This window comes from Gossypium hirsutum, chromosome D01, assembly GCF_007990345.1.
Source record: "Gossypium hirsutum isolate 1008001.06 chromosome D01, Gossypium_hirsutum_v2.1, whole genome shotgun sequence".
Taxonomy (NCBI): domain Eukaryota; kingdom Viridiplantae; phylum Streptophyta; class Magnoliopsida; order Malvales; family Malvaceae; genus Gossypium; species Gossypium hirsutum.
The window spans coordinates 41,098,336-41,106,423 of record NC_053437.1 but is presented as its reverse complement, the minus strand read 5'-3'; the positions used below and the strand labels follow the sequence as shown (position 1 = coordinate 41,106,423).

Here is an 8,088-nt window from a genome sequence, read left to right as displayed (position 1 = left end):
AAACGTAAACACTAAGCTTGCAGCAAGCGAAGTAAAAGGTAGCTGTTTTTACTTCAAAACCAGCCTTCCAAAAGAAAAGACACAAAACACAACCATAAAAGTAAATAACAAAATGGTATCTAAATCAAATGGTTCGGCCTTCTCAGATAAAGAGAGGGTTCGTTCTCGTAAATTTGATGTTAGATCCCTAACAACCAAAACAAAACAAGGCAGCACGATATGAATTGAGAAGGGTACTCTAATGATTTGAAACTTAAGCTATTTGTTTTTTCTTCGATACACTGAAACATAACCGGCTTAGATCATGCAACTGGACAGGGTTCTAACTGGATCTATGAAGTGGGTTGTGCTGCGGCCAATCCATGTTTATATTTACAAATTTATAATCTCCCTGGTCCGAGGCACACCCTGTCTTTAAGGTAGAAGGGGTTGAAAACTAAATTCAAATAACCTTATTATGAAGATGCGAACATAAACATAAACATAAATCAGTGTACTCAAATAACCCTTAAAGTATTTCAAAAACATTAACCCAGATTTGTTTGAGGTATGAGGTAATCACTTTAACCAATGCAAAGTAAAGTAAGAAAGCAAGCATGGGAGAAAACAATGTATAAGATAACACTCTCAGCAACCAAACTACATGGCTAAGCCTTCTCGTTGCTGTTGTTCTTCTCAGCGTTTTGCTTTGGAACAGGCTGAATTCTCTGATAAGGAGTCCTAGTCAATGTCTCTCCCCTCAAAGCAGCTACATACCGATCATTTGTATCCTCTTTCCGCTGGAGCTCCCCAAGGTATTCCGCTAATCGCTCTTGGTTCACTTTCCCCATCATCTAATCAAAAAAAGGGAGGGGAGGGGGACACGAGATAAAATTATGAACCCTTCGTTTATGATGCTTCAACGAATGAGGCAGGCAATCATGACATAAATTATGCAAATCATTCAATTACTAGATGAATTAATAATGGATGGAACTCAAGAGTAAGGAGGGTGCTTACGAGGGATTCGGGGCGGGCGTTTTCGCGCAGCCGGGCCTCCAAGTGAGGGTTGCGGGAGTTGGTAAGTTGCATGACGCCGTAGCCAATGACACCCGGAACAACGCCGCAGAGGGTGGCAAAGGCCAAGAAGAACGGCTTCGAGTCCCTTGTCCTCCTCACTAGCCACCGCCATGTCTCGCTTTTTTCCCATAGTATTGACATTTCTAATTTCTGGATCACTCTATTCTTGTTTCATTAATTAGTAAAACCGATCACACCAACAATTGAACCCTCCCTAATTACAAAACAAATATATAGCCCTTTTTAAGTGGGCTGAGAAAAGTTCTGTTGGGCCGTTGGCCTCTAAAACTCAACAATTTATTAATACCTTATTCGCTCAATATGTTTTTTAATAAAAAATTTTAAGAAATTTTAATAAAAGAAGATAAAAAGTTCTTAATAAAAATTTAAAAAAATTTATTAAGTTTCTAAAGAAAAATTACACCAGATGGAGTCTTTCGTGTTAAAATACAATTAATTATAATTTTCTATTAAAGGAAATAGTTGTTAACCTATGTGATCGATAATGGAAGGTAATACGATAGATATAAATTCTTAAAAATTGACACATGAATTATATGTATTAATGCAGACATGGAAAAATAATTAAAATATTTAAATTAAAAAAAATCTTACGTGCAAACTCTCTTCAATTAAACGTTTTTTTTATCTTTACATTAAATGCTTAAAAGAAACAAAGTAGAAACAATGAATTAAAAAAAAAATTAAATCCTAATTGGATAAAATGGTTTTGAAACCGAAAAAGCAAAAACTAAGTTAAAACTCAAATCATGATTTAGTTATAGAATGTTTGTTGTATCGTAAAAGCCTTAATTCATGATTTAGTTTTTGAAATATTTTTATTTTTATTTTGATAATTAAATTATTTTATTTAAATTTTGATACCTAAAATATTCATTCTTTATAATTTTTAGTCCGGAATTTTTCAAACGTTAAAAAAATCTCCACCCAATAAAATCATGGCACATGTCTCATAAGATAATTTTATTAAAAATCTTTTTTGTTAAAATAATATATTATTAAAATGGTTTTTAATTAATAAGTTATTGGTTAATTTTTTCTATTATTTTTCACAACTATTCTCTCTCGTATCTGAAATTTTTTCACTTTATATTACTTTTTTTCACATTCTTGGTTTGTGATTCTCCACTTCATTTTGGATAAATTTTGAATTAATTCTGTACAATTCTTAAATTAGGACAAATTTTAAAAGTACCCAAACAAGTAAAAAACAAAAAAATTTTGGTTCTCCCATTTTTGAACAATATGAATCCTCGACAAGTCTTGCATTGCAATAAAGGATGGAGTCGTACTCAAGACTAGAGGTGCTCATAGTTGGGTAGCTCAACCTGATAGCCCGTCCGAAATATAAGAGAGTTTGGGTAAAAATATAGGCTCGAAATATGAATTTAGATAAAATATGAGTTCCATTTAGAAAACAGGCTAGGCCTCGGGCAAATTTTTTTAGTCTGGGTCCGGCCCGGCCCGATCCGAATACAATAAATATATATAGTTTTTTATTTTTTAAAATACACTTCCCAATCTTGAATCTCCCCATTTCCCATTTATTTTTATTTTTTTAAAGTATTAACACTTTAACACCCATTTCCCTTTTCCCCCATTTCCCGTTTCCCCTCTTCCCCAAATCAGAATCCCTAATCCCGTGCCCGACTGCCCTCTTCCCTTTTTTCCTTAATTCAAAAATCAACCTTCACCTCCGGCACCAATCCACCTCCACCGATCCACCTCCGGTCTTCCACGGCTCCACCCATTTCCAGAATCAGAGGTTAGAGCGAAGCTACAAACGTCTTCTACCTTTGAATTTCAAAGGTATATTAACAATGTTTTTTTTTTCCTCTCTCTTATGGTGCTTCTACCTTTGATTTTCTTCCTGTAATTCATAAACTGATGTTGTTTGGATCCTTTATCCTGATAAAGGAGGAATCTTTTTGGGTGGTTAGGATTAGGGTTTCAAATGTTTTGGTAATTGCTGGGGAAGGATTGGTATTTTGATAAGATGATAAATGGTGGTTTTCTGATTTTGATTCAGTGTCTCGAATATTCGGGGGGGGGGGAGGAATTAAATCTGGAATTTTGGAATCTGTTTTCTGGATTGTATGTTCAATTTGTATTTTGGGTTGTATGTTCAATCTGTATTCTGTTTAAAAAAATTATTATTATTTGTTCTTTTTAAAGTTTTCTAGTAACATTATATTAATTTACCAGTAATAACCTCAAACATTTTGACCAAAATGGAATTCATTTTTGTTTAAATAAAAATACAGTGTTGTTAATGATTTCTAGAACTGAACTTGTTGTAATGTTGTGTGATTTTTACACCTAATGTGGATTTGTTTCGCTTGTGATTTTTCCCATATCAATGTAAATAAGGAAACATACTTTTGTGGAGACCATGTTGTGTTAAAAACTCAAATTTCTGAACCTGATAGTCTTTTCTGCTGCCTGTTGATTTTCATCTTCGCGCTCAAATTTTGTTTATTTTGTTATTTGCTAACCAAATTTCTTCTGTCTTCATATTCATTCTTTTGTTATTTAGTGACCAAATTTAAATTTAAATTTTATTTAATTTTTAATATCATCCATTGTGGGCTATTAGTAGCTTCTCTAGTTCAGGTAGTTTAAGAGTTAAGCTAGCTTACTGAATCAATTTCAGTATGCAACTCTTCCCCTTCATCCCTTGCTTCTTTGAAAGTGTTTGAGTGAAGTGTTACTGATTTTAAATAATTTAGTAAAGTGTTATGTTACACTATTAATTCTTTTCTTAAAAATAAAATAATTTCACATGAACACAAATGTCGGTTTAGATGCTATATTTTTCTTAGAAATTGAGTGCAATTAAGATCTTTAATTACCTAACACTCATTATTTTTTTAGCATATGGTTCCTGAATCCTGACATCTAGAGACTTGTTTTTTCATTTTTAGAAAGCAACTTATATATATATATATGTATGTATATATATCATTACTGTAAAATTGCCTTAATGTGAGTTTTGTATTTCAAGACGAGGCTATAGGATTAAAAGTAGCTGAGCACAATTAAGAGCAAATTTGTGTTATTGAATTATTATTGGATGAGAATTGATTTATGTTTTATAGAGCATGTAATTTGCAGGACATGAAGACTTTCTTTCCTTTCTTCTTTCCATGAGAGTTAAGGGAATATGAAATGAAAGAATTAGGAAGAGTTGGAAGAGAGGGGTTTTTCTAAAGTTTATTATCGAGAAAACTAGTGTTTTAATCCTGTAAGAATAAACTCATAATTAATTAAATAGTTAATGAATTCTAATCTAATGGTGATTAATATTAAATTTTAGTTTTTTTTTAATTTCCTATAATTTTTTAATAATGAAAGTAAAAATAAAAAGAGTAGGGTTAAATCAACAAAAGTTGTAAAACTTGAAGGGCTAAATTTGTGATTATACTTAATTTTTTTAACAGAGTTAATGAAATAAGTTGTAAAAGTACACTAGTACAGGGACCAATTTTAAGCAAATATAAATATAATATTTATTTTTATCCAATTCATTGGGCAAGAAATGGAAAAAAATAAATAATCTTATTTTATTTTTTTCATTATATACAAAAAAAATATAATTTGATATAATTTTAGTAACAATTAATTTTAATAACAATTAGTTTTAAGCATAAAAAAAGGGCTGGGTTGGGCCGGGCTTAGGCTTTTTATTTTTTTCTCGGGTCGGGCTTGGATAAAATCTTAGACCCATATTTCGGGCCAGACCAGGCTCGGGCCTAGGAAGCGGGCTGAATTTTTTTTTCAGGCCCGACTCATGAGCACCTCTACTCAAGACTATGGAGATTACAATTCCATGACCATGTTTAGTGAAAGGGGCACATGCATAGGTTTCAACGAGACTAGCCACTTGTGTGTGTGTGTCAAAGAGATTGTTTTGGAATATTTTAGTTTTTAGTTGAAAAGAAATGATACGTGCATAGTTGGGTAAATCTTAGGGTCGTTTATTTGCAAGGAAAATATTTTCCCGAAAATGTTTTCCTGGTTTTACGGTGTTTGGAAGCTTGAAAACATTTTCCATTTGGAAAATGTTTTCCAAGACACGGGTAAAATCACTTTCGTTTTAGGGAAAATGTCTTGCCGATTTTATTTCTGTAAGACATTTTCCGGAAAATCTTCCTCCCCTCTCACCATATTCCTTCTTCATCCAGGTAAGTTTCCTCCTCCTACTTCTTCCGTTCTTCATCTTTGTCGCCTCTCTCACTCAAATCTTCTTCTTCCTTTTTTTTTGTTGAAGAATCTGTTTGGATTTTGCATCTTTGTCGCCTCCATATTCGTTTTGGATCATTATCTCCTTATCTCCGATTCATTCTTTTTTGAATTTTATTTCGTTAATTCCGATTCAGTTTTATTGAACCGGTTGTTCCTTTTAGGATCGGTAACGCAAAACGGATTTCAAGTGCGGGAATGGAAAGATTGGTAAACGATTGCAAAGCGAAGAGAGTTTGAGAAATCAAAGGATGCCAGGATTAGCGCAAAGGAATGAGCAATATAGTAATGCCTCATTTGGGTTTTGGTCTAAGCAAAATGACGTTGTTAGCTACAATAATCTCCAAAAGGTATCCGGTTTTAATTTTCTTCACTTTATTATCTTTTTTTTGGGTTGTATTTTTTTTTTATTGAATTGGGATTGGATTGTATCAATTTTTTGGATTGGGTTTTTGTTTATGTTGACGGGTAGTTTAAGTTTTGATCGGATCTTAATTGATTGGATTTTTAATTCTTTTTTATTGTTTACTAGATCCAGTTTATGGAATTAATTTAATTTTGTTTATGTGCCAATTTTCACTCTAGTAATCTATTTGTTGTTTCATGAAATCTGTCTTTTGCTTAGAAACGCTATCCATTAGTTACCTAATTTTGTTTAGAGCCGAGGCACTTAAATTTTAGTGTTGTTCCTGGTTTTGAATTGAGTAATGGAAGAAATAGAATCTAGAAGTTTGATTATTAACTTCATCACTGTCTATTTTCTTTTTACACTTTGTTGAGCTCAATGTGGCTTCCGGCTGCTGTCAATATTCGATTTTATCTTTTTGGCTGTAAAACGAAAGTGATTGAAGAATTGGGAATTCCAGAAACGGTACTTTTTTTTCCTATTAGCAAATTTAAGATGGAGCACCCAAATGGTTAGAATGTGAAACTTCAATTCTGAATCACAGGTTGAGTTCTTGTGCCTGGTGAAGGCAAGGTCTATGGCATAAGTTAGAGCTACCTCTTTGTGTAACCCAAGACCTAGCCTTCTCTGCACTATGCTCTCCATGGTCCATATTTTACAGAAAAAAGAGGGGTAGTATTGATTATGCAATTTAATAATGGATATGATTTATAAATATGTGATTTATTGATTTTATTTTCTGATATATTACTAAGAGCTTTGATTTTGTTTTGTAGCTCTGGAGTGAGCTGTCAATGCAAGCTCAGCAGAAGCTCCTTAGAATTGATAAACAAAAACTCTTTGAGCGAGGTCTCAAGAACATTTACTACTCCAGATGTAATGGGCTGTTGCTTGAAGGGTTTTTTGCAAATTGTAATGCATGGAAAATCCTTGCAGCAGGAGGGAGTAGCTGGTAACCTTCATTACAACAGGTCAGGAGCCTCAAAAAAGGGAACTGGTGGCGGATTGAATTTGACAAACGGGACACAAGATGAAATTCAAGATCCATCTGTCCATCCTTGGAGAGGTTTGACAACGACTCGCGATGATTCACTGACACTTCTTGACTGCTATTTGTGCCCAAAGTCATTTAAGGGTCTACAAAACGTTTGTATTGTTCAGATTGTTTTCTCTGACTATTTTTTCCCCTTTCTTCTAGTTTTTGATGTTTTAATTGAATCAGGTGTTTTATAGTGCACGTGCAAGGGAGAGGGAGCGTGAATTGCTTTATCCTGGTGCTTGTGGTGGGGGAGGTCGGGGTTGGATAAGCCAAGGAATTGCTAGTTATGGAAGAGGACTTGGAACAAGAGAAACATGTGCACTGCACACTGCCAGGCTTTCTTGTGACACCTTGGTGGATTTTTGGTCAGCTCTTGGAGAAGAAACTCGGGAATCTCTTTTAAGAATGAAGGAAGAAGATTTTATTGAGAGGCTTATGTACAGGTGTGTTTATGGCTCTTCTTTACGGTTGAATGTGTTTCATTTTCTATATTGTTCAGCTGGCAAACGGTATGAAGTCAGATGATAATTGATCAAGAGGTTCTCATTGGAGCTAGAAACATAAGACTGATGGTGGGAATGTCAGAACTATAGAGGACAAAATTTTTGTTTGATGATCTTAAAGAAATGAAAGTTTCAGTTGTGAGCCATTCAAGCTTTTGATATTCTGTGTTCTCCTAATTGATGACTAACTATCGTTGTGAATGGTTAATCCTATTTTTTTAATCAAGACTCTAAATCGGCCAAATTTTTTATATATTGAAGGAGATCAAAAGCAAATTCTACATTCTTTCAGAGAATAAAACATCTTGATCTTTGAACCAAGATTTATGAACAGTTGATCTGTCTTTGTTTCTGCCTCCCCTCTAGTTATCATTTTTCCTTCCTTCTTTTGAATAGTCAACTGTTGGCTGTCCAGTTCTTTATCAGAGGAGAATTAATGATTTGATGAAATTGATAGACTCTTTTCCTTGTTAAAATAAATCCAAAATAGACTGTTATTATTCTAGCTTAATTTATTTATAAATAAATAAATTATTGCAATATATGTAAAAAAAATTAAAATATATATTTATTAATATATGTAAAAATAATTTTTTGGAAAAATATTTTCAGGAAATCTATCAAACAGAAAATATTTTACACAGATTTATCCAAACACTAGAAAAGTAAATCATTTTCAAAAAAGTAAATTATTTTTTAGAAATTATTTTATTAGCAAACAAACGGAGTCTTAAGCTCAAAAGATCATTTAAATTCCAATGAGTTTTTAGATGGCATCCATGTATTTATAGGTTTAGATGCCTTCATGTCGATTAAGA

At 33.0% G+C, this 8,088-nt stretch overlaps 2 protein-coding genes across 4 annotated transcripts; one reads left to right on the top strand and one right to left on the bottom strand.

Annotated features, from left to right (window-relative positions):
- Positions 1 to 478: 478 nt before the first annotated feature.
- Positions 479 to 1,275, bottom strand: LOC107945975 (uncharacterized). Its single transcript, XM_016880153.2, has 2 exons — positions 1,000 to 1,275; positions 479 to 833 (listed from the first exon to the last, which is right to left on the bottom strand). The coding sequence occupies exons 1-2, from the start codon at positions 1,198 to 1,200 to the stop codon at positions 648 to 650; spliced, it is 387 nt and encodes a 128-aa protein (XP_016735642.1). The 5' UTR covers positions 1,201 to 1,275; the 3' UTR covers positions 479 to 647.
- Positions 1,276 to 2,352: 1,077 nt separating this feature from the next.
- LOC107945984 (uncharacterized) lies at positions 2,353 to 7,478 on the top strand. Of its 3 annotated transcripts, none has more exons than XM_016880163.2 (4): positions 2,353 to 2,889; positions 5,487 to 5,672; positions 6,505 to 6,874; positions 6,951 to 7,478. In XM_016880163.2, the coding sequence occupies exons 2-4, from the start codon at positions 5,596 to 5,598 to the stop codon at positions 7,290 to 7,292; spliced, it is 789 nt and encodes a 262-aa protein (XP_016735652.1). In that variant the 5' UTR covers positions 2,353 to 2,889; positions 5,487 to 5,595; the 3' UTR covers positions 7,293 to 7,478. The 3 variants fall into 3 exon arrangements, with proteins under 3 accessions (XP_016735652.1, XP_016735661.1, XP_040942457.1); XM_041086523.1 differs by having other exon boundaries at positions 2,630 to 2,845; XM_016880172.2 differs by lacking the exon at positions 5,487 to 5,672 and having other exon boundaries at positions 2,605 to 2,889.
- Positions 7,479 to 8,088: the final 610 nt, after the last annotated feature.

Coding starts and splice junctions, on each gene's coding strand:
- LOC107945975 (XM_016880153.2), bottom strand. CDS start 1,200: ATGTCAATACTATGGGAAAAAAGCGAGACATGGCGGTGGCTAGTGAGG. Junction 834..999: donor ACGCCCGCCCCGAATCCCTC/GTAAGCACCCTC, acceptor TTTTTTGATTAG/ATGATGGGGAAAGTGAACCA.
- LOC107945984 (XM_016880163.2), top strand. CDS start 5,596: ATGAGCAATATAGTAATGCCTCATTTGGGTTTTGGTCTAAGCAAAATG. Junction 5,673..6,504: donor GCTACAATAATCTCCAAAAG/GTATCCGGTTTT, acceptor TTTGTTTTGTAG/CTCTGGAGTGAGCTGTCAAT. Junction 6,875..6,950: donor CATTTAAGGGTCTACAAAAC/GTTTGTATTGTT, acceptor TAATTGAATCAG/GTGTTTTATAGTGCACGTGC.